Here is a 16,760-nt window from a genome sequence, read left to right as displayed (position 1 = left end):
TATTACCCGTGGTCTGAAACAGTTAATCTTGACACTTTTATTCCAAAAATATACAACATTAATTATTGATATAATATCAAATTTACATACTAAATACCTGGAACCAGTTTTTGACTATCACAATATAATGTCAAATATGTCTTCTATACATACATGTTTTTATCTTTTCATGTACTATAAAAACATTTTGTGCATTTATTTTTCCTAACTTGTGTAATTGATTTATTTACGATTTTTCAGGTATGTGGTTGGTTATAACAAAACTTTGCTTAAACAATACCAGGCTCATATGAACATTGAATGGTGTAATCAAGTGGGATCCATCAAGTATTTATTCAAGTATATGAACAAAGGTCCTGATAGAATGTCGGTCTCTTTTGAAGGTAATAATGATGGTGTCAACAGAGCTAGCACGTCAGCTAACACGTCCGTTAACACGTCCGCTAACAGGTCTAAAGGTAGAGACGAGATCAACGAATATTATAGTTGTTGTTATCTTTCTGCATGCGAGGCGTCATGGCGTATATTCAACTACGATATTGTATTCAGATCACCTGCTGTCTACAGGCTTTCCTTTCACCTCCCGGATAAACAGCCAATACTTTTTGATGATGATGATAGTATGGAATCTGTCATTGCAAAGCCATCAGTAGGTGCATCCCAATTTTTAGAGTGGATTAAATGCAACCAAGTAGATCCTGAAGCGCGACAATACACGTACGTTGAATTCTCGAGATATTATGTTTGGAATGGACCTGCACGAAAGTGGACAAAAAGACTTCGAGAAAAAACTGTTGGCCGAGTTCATTATGTTCATCCTAGAGCTGATGAAGCATATTATCTAAGGATCATGCTCAACAAAATAAAAGGTCCTACTTCGTATGCCGATTTAAGAACCGTTGATGGTATAACATATGATACTTTTAAGGAAGTGTGTTATGCTATGGGACTTTTAGATGAAGATAAAGAGTACATTGCTTCTATCAAAGAAGTTCATCAGTGGTCTACTGGAAACTCTTGTCGGTCACATTTCGTATCATTGATCACATCAAATAGTCTTTCTTTTCCTGATCATGTATGGAAAGAGACATGCGAATTACTCTCTGATGATTTGACATGTCAATGCCCAGAGCGACTTAAATCCAACGGTATGTTTCACTTACAATAATATCTATAACATTCACCCATATTTTATACATTTGCAACATTATATAGAGTACTGATTTTTTTAATTTTATAGATCCAGAGACATTCAAACGTGTGCTACACAACATTGCTTTAGCAAGAATTGAAAAAGAACTTAACAGTGCTGGGTATAGTTTGCGTAATATTCCAAACATGCCATTTCCCAATTTTGAATTTATCGAAACTTCCTGCAACATGCTCATTCAAGATGAAATCTCTTATGATATCGAAACCTTGAAAACAGAGCATCATACTCTAAAATCCACTATGACTAATGAACAGCTTTGTGTGTATGATACTATTGTGGATGCAGTAGATAAAGACAAAGGTGGACTTTTTTTCCTCTGCGGTTACAGTGGTACTGGAAAAACATTCGTGTGGAAAACACTTGCTGCTGCTATTAGATCTCGTGGTGACATAGTGATAAATGTTGCATCCAGTGGTATTGCAGCTTTATTATTAACCGGAGGTCGAACTGCACATTCCCGCTTCGCCATTTCCATCAATGTGCTAGAGGACTCCTTTTGCTCAATTCCAAAAGATAGTGAGCTAGCAGCACTGTTGAATAAAGCTAAGTTAATTATATGGGATGAAGCGCCTATGATGCATCGGCATTGCTTTGAGGCATTTGATAGAACTATGCGTGATATAATAGTGTCACCGAATAGTTTTGCACCTTTTGGTGGAAAGGTTGTTGTATTTGGAGGTGATTTCCGACAGATTTTACCGGTCATACAAAGAGGTACCCGAGCTAAAATTGTGCACGCATCACTTCATTCATCAGATTTATGGCGACATTGTAAGGTACTAAAGTTAACTAAAAATATGCGCCTCAGGTCTAACAACAATGCTGCAAATCTAAAGGAAATTAGTGATTTCGCGGATTGGATTTTGAAGATTGGTGAGGGTAGGATCAACGAGCCAAACGATGGTGAAGCTGGCGTAGAATTTCCTGATGAAATGTTATTAAAAACGAATTCAAATGCTGTTGAGACTATTGTAGATTCTACATATCCTTCTGTTCATGAACATTTAGGTGATGGAGATTTTTTTTCAGTCCAAGGCTATTCTCTCTCCCACTAATGAAGAAGTTGATTCCATAAATTATAATATTTTAGATTCTATCATGGATGAGGAACGAGTTTACTACAGTTCTAGTTCTGATAGTCTTACACCGGATGAGGAGAATGATACTTTTGCACAACAACCATACTCCCCTGAGATCCTTAATGGCCTCAAAGTTCCTGGTGTGCCCAATCATAAATTAGTTTTGAAGCGAGGCGTACCTATAATGTTACTTTGTAACATGGATCAGTCAAAAGGACTGTGTAATGGAACGCGTCTGTTAGTCGAGAGGCTTGGGGAACATACCATTGAAGCTCGAATTATTACTGGTCACTATTTTGGTAGCCTTACCTACATTGCACGCATGATGATTGCACCTACCGACAAGAAAATAGCAGTTAAGTTTCAAAGACGACAATTTCCTATTGCTGTTTGCTTTGCTATGACGATTAACAAGAGCCAGGGTCAATCATTGTCCAATGTCGGCCTGTATCTACGTAAGCCTGTTTTCACTCACGGACAGTTGTACTTAGCTGTTTCTAGTGTTACGAATAAAAATGGTTTGAAAGTTATAATATTAGACGAGAAAGGTAAGGATTCAACCACCACAAAGAATGTAGTTTACAAAGAGGTTTTGCGCTCAATATAAATAACAGGTATTATTTAACTACTAACATGTTTGCTTTTATAAATTTGGAAATGCTAAAACAGTATTACCATTTAATGGTCAGTGAACCATCTTCATTTTACAGATTTCCTACACTATTGTAGCATCTGGCGTAACAGACTCCATGAATGAAAAGTTGCTGCAGCAGATTATTTGACAACACTTTCTTTGGACCAGGTTTTTTAAATAATTAGATTAAAACTGCTGTTGGGCCTTTGTGTTTTTTTGTTTCAGTGAAGTCAAAAAACGTGTACCAGCTGGATATTCAGATTAAATTCAAGATGAGTTTTTTAAAAAATTAACAGTTGTCTAATTCCTAGAAATTCTCATTCTCCCCGGTTGTTGTGTTAGCATATAACTTTTGATATGTTATAAGTTTGTACTTAATTATATACATTAAAGCCTAAATCTCCTACAATTTGATTTGTTATAATTTTGTACTTAATTATATACATTAAAGCCTAAATCTCCTACAAATTTGTGACTATTTAGGAAATGTTATCTCAACAAAAACGACACAACCTAATTGTGATTTAGGTAACATTTCAAAAAATAATTCATGGAAATAAATATGTGATATTGATGTGTGCAGGGTGTAGTACAAAATAGTATTATTTTTAATATGAAATACGGCAAAATATGATACAAGTTTTATTTATTTATATAGATGGGATATACATAAACCTTGCTAAAACACTATAGGCAGAGTACCTAATCGTAGAGTAGTGTAGTTTTTAGTAAGTCCGGTACGTTTCACAGGGAGCTAGTGATTACGTACTATATTTTTAACAGCTATATTTATATAAAATATATATAATTATATATAGTAATATTATTATAAAAGAGGGTTTTTACCTTTTAATGACCGGTTTGTCGATTTTAAATAAAGCGTAAAGATAAATGACGATAATATAAATGACAGAATTTAAATTGCGATAAAGTAAATTGCAGTAATTAAAATGACAGTAAATAAAGGTACGATGAAATATGAAATAAAAGTATTATGCTTATTTAAACTTCCGTAATCATGATGTTTGACGTTTTGATTTTAATTTATTACCCTGGGTTAATTGTCCTTTGTCCTGGATTATTTGATACCTATTTGGTTTTTGTCCATAATAGTCCATCGGTCATAATTATAAGATGCTCGTCAAATTAACCTTATTCTCGAAGTCAAATATTCCAACTAATTAGGGATTCGAACGGTAACAAGGTTTTAATACTTTGTTTAATGATTACACTAGGTTATTGACTGCGTATAATCCAAGGCTTTAATACTTTGTTAACAATTACACCAATTACCCTTGTATGTAATCCACCCCTGTTATAATTAGTCCATGATACATTAATTTATTCACTTGGCCATAATGAATAATAAATTACCCAATCCAATTGATTAATTAAATGATTTGTAACATATGTCGTATAAACGTCACTAAATAGGACATTCATAATCATTTAATAATTATTAGATTAACTAATTTGAAGATAGGTTCGACAGATTCCAACGAGTTGTCATTCGATTAGACAATACCCCCATTTATTAATAGTCCATAGTCCAATGTTCACAAGTGTCGGTCTTTTGTCCAAACCCAAATTATGGTACAAAATCCAATAACCCCGTCTTAATATTTAGCCCAACATCACGGTTACTTCGGCTCAAATAAGCATAATAATAACTTAGTTACGATACATTAATTGAAAAAGGAAGAACATAGCTTACAGTGATTATTTATCGCGTAGCGTTACACGGACAGAGTTCCTATTTAAAACCCGTAAAACATTTCTTACAATAACTCATATTATTAAACTTAAATTATACTTAATATTATAAATATAAATATATATATTTCTTACAGAGGAAGAAGAGTGAAAGAGTGTACATAATTCGTCCGAAAATGTTGCAATTTATAGACTTGGCCAGGATTCCCCTGCCATGAGATCGCATGGTTTTTAGGCATCCTGGCCATGCGATCGCATGGCCAGATATATCAGGCCACTTGCTTTTGTTTTCTTGATTGCCGACATTTTATTTAAATATATATATATATAATATATATAATTTATATTAATTATATATATATATATTATATTCTTGTACATAGTTGACTTATAATTTTTAGTCCGTTGACTCGCGCGTTGATGCTCGGTCTATATCTCGATTCCGGATTTTCGAATGTCCTTTCGTACGCGTAGATATCTTGTACTTTGCGTTTCGCAATTTGTAATTTGCACAAAAAATTATTTTCCTTAACTCCCAAAATCCGCGCAAGTCTTTTAACTCACTTTTTAGGACGCTTTTGAGTGCACTATGGCTTTAAGGACCCTTTTCTAGTTTTAGTTTTCTTCAATTCTTTAATCTTCGTGCTTCGTCTTCGCATTTATTTATTTAAACGATTACAACTTAAAAATAGAACAATTGTAACTAAAAACTTTACATATTGGAATGATATTACGCCTAATTATATGTTCATTTGGAGCACTATCAAATATCCCCACACTTGAGCGTTGCTTGTCCTCAAGCAATATATAACTTGAAATTAAATCACACTTCACTCGAATCACTTTTTTTTTCACACTTTATACATCAGTGATTTTGATACGGCGGTATAAACAATAATAGTAACGATGTGGTTTACAGTCCCACATGACTATGAAAATTTTGATCCTTAAGGAAATTGGATCTTTATGAAAATATTTGATCATTTGAAAATTCAAGCTAGATTTTACCCTAGACATGTTTCTGGAATAACCCTTCACTGATGTTTGCAAAAAGTTTTTGTGGGTTGCGTGTGTTTCATATTTTAAAATTTTAGCTCAAAACTTTGCGGTTTTGTGTCACCCACTTGCTAACCTTGTATTAGAAAAGCACACGTCCAGTGTACTTGCTCCGTATATTACCTTTCGGTAAACTACCGTCCGGTTGTAAAGGAAAGCGTTGAACAAGCAACCGTTAAGGCAATGTCTAATGACATGCATTTGTTCATGGTATACAACGAGTCGGATGCAATTACTATCCTTTGTAGGAGCAATAGTAAAGATCACCCTATAATTTTTCGGTCTGGCACAAGGTCCTGTCTTCGACCATGCTATGCAACCACCGTTCTTACGGTTGACACCCGATTTGGTTCAGGTGACCTAATGAATTCCAGGTGAATTCTTAGGATTTTACGTTCAATGGTAATGAACGTATTGAAAATAGGGTTTTCAGAAAACAAATCGGTTTGTAATTTTGATCAAAATATTTTCTCGTTCAAGCTTGAGTTTAGATATCATTGAATTCCATGAGTTTGTAATTATCAATCTTTAAGGTCAATCTCAAGGATTGAGTAATATCAGGCTTAAAAGCTGATTTTTGAGCTTTAAGGAGATTATCCTTTCTGGGGGTCTGATTAATTAGTCTTATCAAGCTAATTTGCATGGCGCCCTCTCCATTTTACGAGACAGATCCTCTCATGGTTAGGATAAGTCTAACCACTTGGCGACCCTGTTTGATGCTGAGGTCCGTGGATTTCCTGCTGATTTTAGAGATGTCTTTTCTAGATTTTTCGTCAACCTACAGCTGGTCTGGACGACAACTTCCTGACCTAAATCAAGAAGCGCGTGTCTTTTTCGAAAGACTTTACTTCCTTTTAATGATGGAATTGATTCATCGTGTAGATCCATCTTTTTTTTTTCAAATATATTACAGTAAATCGGGTAAAACTGATTAGTATTGTTCAAAGTAAAAGTACCTGCAATAATCTGTACAAAAATATGTGATATTTGTTTTAAATAACTTGGTAAATTCTTCCCACACTTAGCTTTTATTTTATTTCTTTCTTTGCCTTTTTATTCTCCTTTATTCCATTTTAAATGATTCTAGCATTTTGGGTTGTTTCTCAATTTATGTCCTTTCCGAGGTAATAATAATTTTGGTATTAACACCTAGTTTTATCATTCATAAATATGTATAGACATGATTTTGAATTCATTTATTTGAATATTTTTAAAAATTTTACTAGAAGTAGGTAATTAGTATATAAGACTAGGGCTGTTCTTTATTATCAGAGAGCACTAGATTCTAATACAACTACTGCTTTACTAGTAAAATTTAACGGTGGCTATTAAACCAAGTGTATAAGTCAAATGTTTAAAACACGAAAGAATTTAATCCCTTCCCCACACTTGAGATCTTGCAATGCCCTCATTTGCAAGAAATTAGTAAAAATTTAAATTCATGAGGGTGATTAGTGTAGAAAAGTGATTAAAACTGCTCAGTTTGTAATTACTAAGCTCGTCGAATGATAGATGGCGCGCTTCATCGTTCATTCCTTTTGTTGTTTTATCACACATGTTTTTCTTCAAAAATGGTTGCTTTTCTGAACTGTTTGCTAATTTTTGAAAATGTGTATTTTACCCTGTTTTGTACATAAGATAGACTACAAACATATATACATACATATATATATATATATATATATATATATATATATATATATATTTATAAAATCTTTATTTATTAAAACAATTTAAATGAATAATTTTTTTTTAAAATTTTGTTTCCTTTTACTTTAGGTAGATGTAGTTTCGGTACGTTTACCTAGTCCGTCCCTCGACAAAATTTAAAAATTGTCATTTTAAAGCGATTGTTTTAAAAGCAAAGATTTTTGGGTTTTTTTAATTTTTTTGGTATACTTTAGATCAATAATATTAAAATAATGATAACAAAATTTTTTGCCCCGTCCTTGGGTAAAGCAATTTCGATTCTATGATCTAGTCTTTAACTTACGACGAATTTTAGAAATTATTTTTTAAACTTAATGAAAGAAAGTAAATTTTGTTTTTAAATTGACACAAAATTTAAATTTAAAATGCATATTAATTTCATACAAAACCTATAAAACAAAAATTTAAAATGGAGGGAGAAAACTAGTTCTTTAGTGTCTGCTAGTAGAAAAGACCAATCGGATTCCATTCTCGGAACTACACGAGAACAGAACAACTAACTCTAGATAGCATTTTATTTTTAGAACATTTGAATCTCCCCACACTTAGGTAGCTGTGGTGTCGAAATTGTGATTAACTTCATCGTCAATTTCTCTTAGACCATAATCAACTTGCATATCTGTGACTTTTGCTTTAAGCCATTGGTCAAATTCCTGTGTAATATCCACAAATTCAACTAGTTTCGCCTTTTCTTTAAGCGATAGATTGGATACTAACCGGTTACACAACTTAAAGTTCCCCTTGGTTCTAGCATCGCGAATCCGTTTAATAAGTTTCTTCATTGAACTGTTAATAACGGGATCATTTAATTTCGTATCAACAACGGTGTTCTTTGTTATCAAGTCATCATTAGGTGTCACTTCATCTTCCCCACACTTAGGCGTTTTATTATTGTTAAGCATTACCGTTGGAGTTGGTAAAACAATATGGTTCTTACTAATCATTTTTGTTGGTTCAACGGTTTTGGTTGGTGAAGATTTAGCCTTTCGACTCACAAAGGTGATTGATTTTTCATCATTACTAAGTGTCATTCTACCCTCTCTTACATCAAATAATGCCCCGGTGGACGCTAAGAATTGTCGACCTAAAATTAGAGGAATGTTTGAGTCCTCTTCTATGTCAATGACAATAAATTCGACTAGAAATGTTAAATTACCTACTTGAATGGGTAGGTTTTTAGCAATTCCAACTGGGTGCTTAATGGTTTGATCAAAGAATCTAACACTCATTTTCGTTGGACTTAACTCACATACTCCTAATCTCTTATATAATGAAAGAGGCATAACACTCACACTTGCACCTAAATCTGCTAGTGCATCATACATGACACAATCACTAAGTAGACAAGGAACAATAAATTTACCCGGATCACCCAACCTGGGTGGAAGTTTTGGTAGAACTGTCTTCACCGGGTTTACTTTTACGATTTTTGTTTCTTGCACTTTCTTATTCGTCTTCTTCTTTCCAGAGGTATCACAAACTTTATTACCTATCACTTGCTCATACTCAACTCCTTTTCTTGGAAATGGGATGGGTGGTCTGTATGGTGCCACCACTGACTTTACATACTCGGGTGGTGGTGGTGGTGTTGTAACTTCTTCATTGTTACTAACATCGAAAACCTTCCCATCTTCTGATGATGGTATTTCAGAATTTGTTGACACCATATTAACATTCTCATTCATAGGATTTACTTCAGTATTACTCGGTAGCTTTCCTTGTTCCCTCTCACTCATCATGCTAGCAAGAGTACCTATGTATTTTTCTAGATTCAAAATGGAAGCTTGTTGAGTTCTTAATGACTGATCAAACCTCTCATTTGTTTGGGTTTGAGATATAATAAATTGTGTTTGAGATTCCATTAGCTTTGCCATCATTTCTTCCAGATTAGGATTTTTCTCTTCGGTTTGTTGTGGTGGTTTATACAAGCTAGGTCTTTGTTGATTGAAAGTGTTGTTTTGAGTTGGTTGGTTATTCAGTCCTTGTTGGTTATACAAGTTATTGTTGGGTCCATTTGGATTGTAAAGAATGTTTTGATTTCGATTGAAGTTTGGCCTTGGCGGTTGATAATTATTTTGATAATTATTTCCCGGCCTTTGGTTCATGTAGGAAACATTCTCACGTTGTTCCATGTTTTGTTCAATGTGACAATCTTTCGTTAAGTGTGGTTCACCGCATTGCTCACAACTGATTCGTATTGCGTTAATATCTTTTGTCATCTTTTCCATTCGTCTCTCGAAAGCATCTATTTTTTCAGAAACCGAATCAAAGTCATGGCTAGAATCGACTCTAGCCGCTTTAGATGAACAAAAAATATCTTTTTCCTGGTGCCACTCATGCGAGTGGGAGGCTGTGTTATCAATGATTTTGTGAGCTTCAGTTGCAGTTTTCTTCATAATGGAACCACCAGCTGCTGTGTCGATGTCTTTTCGTGTAGCAACGTAGACACCTTGGTAGAATATTTGTACTATTTGATAAGTGTCTAAACCGTGCTGAGGACATCCTCTCAACAACTTTCTGAATCTTGTCCACGCCTCATATAATGTTTCATTTAGCTTTTGCGCGAACGTAACAATTTCTCCTTGAAGTCTCATGGCTTTAGATGCCGGAAAGAATCTTTTAAGAAAATTTTCAACTAAGACATCCCATGTGTCAGTCGCCCCTTCAGGTAACGATTCTAACCAATCTTTGGCTTCTCGCTTTAAAGTCCAGGGAAATAACATGAGATAGATCTGTTCATCCTCAACTTCTCTGATTATGAATAGAGTACAGATCTTATTAAAGGTTCGAAGATGTTCGTTTGGATCTTCTTTTAGCGTACCACTATATTGGCATTGATTAGTTACCATGTGTAGGATTTGTCCTTTGATTTCATAATCTGGAGCATTAATGTCTGGCCGTATAATGGCATGTCCTTGGCCAGTGCGTGTCGCTCTCATTCGATCTTTCATACTTAGAGGTTCCGTTATTTCCATATTTGAAATTGTTGAATCCGAATTACTAGAAGATTCTGATTTAACGGTTTGTGGTTCAGGAGGAATGATTAGTGGTTCTGGATCTTGGAATTATCCTTGAATATCCTCCGGGTTCTCAATTGTGAAATCGGGTTCAAAAGATGGATTATCGAAAATTTGAGTTGGAGTACTTGTTCGACTAGATGATGATTCTAAAGAAAAATCAACGGTGACAATATTGGCTAGATGTCTTGATCGAGTTACAGGAGTTGAACGTATGAAAGGTGGTGAACATTTTGCTCGGTGCATTCACTGAATATCCTATTAGTTATAAAAATAAAAATTATATAGGTTATCAAATTAATAGACTTTTCTAATTTTGCCCACGTTTCGAATAGCCAATAGATGCAGCAGGTAGCCAGGACCCTTTAAATTAGAAGTCCACAACTTGCCACTAACAAATCCAACTATTACTACGAATCAGAAAATTTAGATGTCTATCAATTTAACCGCTTAAAATATTTTTTTTTTCATCGAAATTTAAAGAAAATAAAGATCTATGTCCTAAAAATCAGAGCGTAGAAATGAGAAAGAAAAAGAGTGCGTCGAAAAATAAAAATAAGAAAGAAAAGCGTCAAAACTTAAAAGTCTAAAACTAAATCTAAAAAGTTGCGCCTAAAGGTATTAAAGCTTAAAAGGAATTCTATATTCAAAATGGCAATAACTTAATTAGGCACTAAAATCTAAAAACTGCGTCGCAAAATTCTAAAGCGCCTAAATCTTAATCTAAAGAAAAAGCACTTAAGGGATTTTACGGCAAAGTCTTAAAAGCTAAAAATCTACGGCAAATCTATAACTACAAAATTAATTTTACGAACGACAAATATTAAAGACTGCGAATAAACGATAAAAAGATACAAAATATAAAATAAAATGATAAAAATACAAATTTTATAAAAATATTATTTTTATATTATATAAAAGTATTAATCTATATATTTAATAATAATATTTAAACTTAAAATAACAAATTATATATTAAAACTAAAAACTAAATATTAAACTAATAAACCCTAATTAAATTAATTAATTATAATTATTATATAAACCCTAAACTGTCAGACAAATGATTCAGACCTGTCAAGTCACTCCATGCGATCGCATAGAGTTCAAGGCTTCTGTCCATGCGAACACAAGGCTTTGAATACCAGGCCGAATGTTTGGGTTGCTACAGTACTTGGCCCGTTTTCTATTTTATTTATTTTTATGATTTTAATTTTCTAATTTATTACAAAATATTTATATAAATTTAAAATAAACTTATATTTTAAAATCTAAATATAAAAGTACATGTTAATATTATATATTAAATCTTAAATACATATATATATATATATATACATATATATATATATATATATATATATATATATACATATATATATATATATATTTCTTTTTATAATTTTTTTAATAACTTATGATTAATACAAAATATTTTTACAAAATAATAAATAATATATTTTTACAAAAATATAGTTATAATAAAGCGTTTTTCACCGAGTCCCCGGCAGCAGCGCCAAAAATACTTGATGTGTGCAGGGTGTAGTACGAAATAGTATTATTTTTAATATGAAATACGGCTAAATATGATACAAGTTTTATTTATTTATATAGATGAGATATACCTAAACCTTGCTACAACACTATAGGCAGTGTACCTAATCGTAAAGTAGTGTAGTTTTTAGTAAGTCCGGTTCGTTCCACATGGAGCTATGATTACGTACTATATTTTTAACAACTATATTTATATAAAATATATATGATTATATATAGTAATATTATTATAAAAGGGGGTTTTTACCGTTTAATGACCGGTTTGTCGATTTTAAATTAAGCGTAAAGATAAATGATGATAATATAAATGACAGAATTTAAATTGCGATAAAGTAAATTGCAGTAATTAAAATGACAGTAAATAAAGGTACGATGAAATATGAAATAAAAGTATTATGCTTATTTAAACTTCCGTAATCATGATGTTTGACGTTTTGATTTTAATTTATTACCCTGGGTTAATTGTCCTTTGTCCTGGATTATTTGATACCTATTTGGTTTTTGTCCATAATAGTCCATCTGTCATATTATAAGATGCTCGTCAAATTAACCTTATTCCCTAAGTTAAATATTCCAACTAATTAGGGATTCGAACGGTAACAATGTTTTAATACTTTGTTTAATGATTACACCAGGTTATCGACTGCGTATAATCCAAGGTTTTAATACTTTGTTAACAATTACACCAATTACCCTTGTATGTAATCCACCCCTGTTATAATTAGTCCATGATACATTAATTTATTCACTTGGCCATAATGAATAATAAATTACCCAATCCAATTGATTAATTAAATGATTTGTAACAAATGTCGTATAAACGTCACTAAATAGGACATTCATAATCATTTAATAATTAGTAGATTAACTAATTTGAAGATAGGTTCGACAGATTCCGAGTTGTCATTTGATTAGACAATACCCCCTATTTATTAATAGTCCATAGTCTAATGTTCACAAGTGTCGGTCTTTTGTCCAAACCCAAATTATGGTACAAAATCTAATAACCCCGTCTTAATATTTAGCCCCACATCACGATTACTTCGGCTCAAATAAGCATAATAATAACTTAGTTACGATACATTAATTGAAAAAGGAAGAACATAGCTTACAGTGATTATTTATCGCGTAGCGTTACACGGATAGAGTTCCGATTTAAAACCCGTAAAACATTTCTTACAATAACCCAATTATTATTAAACTTAAATTAAACTTAATATTATAAATATAAATATATAATATATATATATTTCTTACAGAGGAAGAAGAGTGAAAGAGTGTACATAATTAGTCCGAAAATGTTGCAATTTATAGACTTGGCCAGGATTCCCCTGCCATGCGATTGCATGGTTTTTAGGCATCCTGGCCATGCGATCGCATGGCCAGCTGTATCAGGCCACTTGCTGTTATTTTCTTGCTTGCCGACGTTTTATCTAAATATATATATAATATATATATAATTTATATTAATTATATATATATATATTATATTATATTCTTGTACATAGTTGACTTGTAATTTTTAGTCCGTTGATTCGCGCGTTGATGCTCAGTTTATATCTCAGTTCCGGATTTTCGAATGTCCTTTCGTATGCGTAGATATCTTGTACTTTGCGTTTCGCAATTTGTAATTTGCATAAAAAATTATTTTCCTTAACTCCCAAAATCCGCGCAAGTCTTTTAACTCACTTTTTAGGACGCTTTTGAGTGCACTATGGCTTTAAGGACCCTTATCCAGTTTTAGTTTTCTTCAATTCTTTAATCTTCGTGCTTCGTCTTCGCATTTATTTATTTAAACGATTACAACTTAAAAATAGAACAATTGTAACTAAAAACTTTACATATTGGAATGATATTGCACCTAATTATATGTTCATTTGGAGCACTATCAGATATCATCCATAATTAACGTATCAATCACTGTTAATTACAAGGTTGACAAAAAAAAAATTATTTGCTAAATTACTTCCTTCTAACCTTAACCCGTATGTATATTTTGAGACGACCCGTCGTAATCCATAAGGATGAATACAATAACATATGTTTACATTGCGAGGTATTTGACCTCTATATGATACATTTTACAAACATTGCATTCGTTTTTAAAGATAAACTTTCATTTCATCGAAGGTTGACAGGCATGCATACCATTTCATAATATCTAACCTATAAATGGCCTAAAATGTCATTTACTTAATAATAATCTCTATTGAACTCAACGACTTGAATACAACGTCTTTTGAAATATGCCATGAATGACTCCAAGTAATATCACTAAAATGAGCAAATGCACAGCGGAAGATTTCTTTCAAACCTGAGAATAAACATGCTTAAAAGTGTCAACCAAAAGGTTGGTGAGTTCATTAGTTTATCGTAATAAATCATTTCCATAATTTTAATAGACCACAAGATTTTCATTTCCATTTCTCATAAATATACATCTCATGACAGGCATTTCGTAAACAGCATAGAGATAAAAATCATTCATATGGTGAACACCTAGTAATCGACCTTAACTAGATGCATATAGAATATCCCCATCATTCCAGGACATCCTTCGGACATGATAAAATTTCGAAGTACTAAAGTATCCGGTACTTTGGATGGGGCTCGTTGGGCCCGATAGATCTATCTTTAGGATTCGCGTCAATTAGGGTGTCTGTTCCCTAATTCTTAGATTACCAGACTAAAAAGGGGCATATTCGATTCGATAATCCAACCATAGAATGTAGTTTCGATTACTTGTGTCTATTTCGTAAAATATTTATAAAAGCAGCGCATGTATGCTCAGTCCCAAAAATATATATTGCAAAAGCATTTAAAAAGGGAGCAAATGAAACTCACTATACAATATTTTGTAGTAAAAATATTCATACGACGATACTGAACAATGCCGGGTTGGCCTCGGATTCACGAACCTATATCATTCGTGTATATATATATATATATATATATATATATATATATATATATATATATATATATATATATATATATATATATATATATATATATATATATATATATATATTAGTTATATCTTATTTATATTATTAATATGTATATGTTTTATATATTCATTTTGTATACAAAAATATTAATTTTGTTATGTCATATATATTAAGTGTGTGTATATATATATATATATATATATATATATATATATATATATATATATATATATATATATATATCATTTGTTTGTTAAAAATAGTAATTATAACAATACTAAAATTATATTAAATATGGTAAAAATAATAATAATTATAATACTTAATTTTATTAATTAAGGTAATAAAGTTAATAATTCTATTAGTGATAATAATAATGATATTAATGATAATAATATTAATTGACTGTTAATGATTGTTATGATAATGATTTTAGTAATTACATAATAATATTACTCATGATAATATAAATAATAATAATTATGTTAATATTAACAATTCTATTATTTATAAAAAGATACTAATATTAATATTTACGAAAATAATAATAATTTGTATTATTTTCATAATGATAATAATAATAAACCTTTTCATCATAATGATAATAATATTAAAGTTTTAAAATTAATAATAATATCATAAGTAATACTCATAGTAATAATAATAATAGATATAATACTTATATTTATGATAATAATAATAATAACAATTATGATACTTATAATAATAATTATAATACTAATAATAACAATAATAATAATAATAATAATAATAATAATAATAATAATAATAATAATCATAATAATAACTAATAATAATAATGATAGAAATAAAAATAAGAGTGTATACCCCTTTAAAAGCTTCTTTTAAAAAGAAATGCCCTAAACTGGGCTCGAACCCGCGACCTCTCGTTCCACGAAGACACCTCTAACCATTTGATCTATCACATTTTACTAAAATTATTATAACCATAAATCTATTTGTCTTCTTCTTCTTCCTAAAGATTTACTCAATTCATCTTATCACTAACAATTTCTTATCATCATTATTACTAACGTCGTTCACCATCATCATCATACGTTGCCATTAATCATCATCATAATTATAATCATGAGCATAATAATAATTATAATCATAAACATGATTATCTTCACATAAAATCATAACATTATTATTTTCCCATAACCTCTTCATCGTGATGCATCATCTACATCATTCCTTTTATCATCACCGTTCAGAAAAATGAATTGTCAAGTAGTAGTAGTCGTATTGGATTAGGCCTTTAGTAGTTTGTGGGTCTTAATGGGCTTGTCTATCACTACTACGTGTAATGAAATGTCCCGTTCTTATTGATTAAAAACGTTCCATATTAATTGATTTCGTTGCGAGGTTTTGACCTCTATATGAGACGTTTTTCAAAGACTGCATTCATTTTTAAAACAAACCATAACCTTTATTTCATAAATAAAGGTTTAAAAAGCTTTACGTAGATTATCAAATAATGATAATCTAAAATATCCTGTTTACACACGACCATTACATAATGGTTTACAATACAAATATGTTACATCGAAATCAGTTTCTTGAATGCAGTTTTTACACAATATCATACAAACATGGACTCCAAATCTTGTCCTTATTTTAGTATGCAACAGCGGAAGCTCTTAATATTCACCTGAGAATAAACATGCTTTAAACGTCAACAAAAATGTTGGTGAGTTATAGGTTTAACCTATATATATCAAATCATAATAATAGACCACAAGATTTCATATTTCAATACACATCCCATACATAGAGATAAAAATCATTCATATGGTGAACACCTGGTAA

At 31.4% G+C, this 16,760-nt stretch overlaps 2 protein-coding genes across 2 annotated transcripts; both read left to right on the top strand.

Moving 5' to 3' along the window:
* Nucleotides 1-622: 622 nt before the first annotated feature.
* LOC139854120 (uncharacterized) lies at nt 623-2,268 on the top strand. Its single transcript, XM_071843444.1, has 2 exons — nt 623-1,148; nt 1,241-2,268. The coding sequence occupies exons 1-2, from the start codon at nt 623-625 to the stop codon at nt 2,266-2,268; spliced, it is 1,554 nt and encodes a 517-aa protein (XP_071699545.1).
* Nucleotides 2,269-2,311: 43 nt separating this feature from the next.
* LOC139854119 (uncharacterized) lies at nt 2,312-2,899 on the top strand. Its single transcript, XM_071843443.1, has one exon. It carries the CDS (start codon nt 2,312-2,314, stop codon nt 2,897-2,899), a length of 588 nt encoding a protein of 195 aa, XP_071699544.1.
* Nucleotides 2,900-16,760: the final 13,861 nt, after the last annotated feature.

The sequence above is a fragment of the Rutidosis leptorrhynchoides genome, chromosome 6 (genome assembly GCF_046630445.1).
Source record: "Rutidosis leptorrhynchoides isolate AG116_Rl617_1_P2 chromosome 6, CSIRO_AGI_Rlap_v1, whole genome shotgun sequence".
Classification (NCBI taxonomy): Eukaryota; Viridiplantae; Streptophyta; class Magnoliopsida; order Asterales; family Asteraceae; genus Rutidosis; species Rutidosis leptorrhynchoides.
This window is presented reverse-complemented; position numbering and strand designations above follow the sequence as displayed.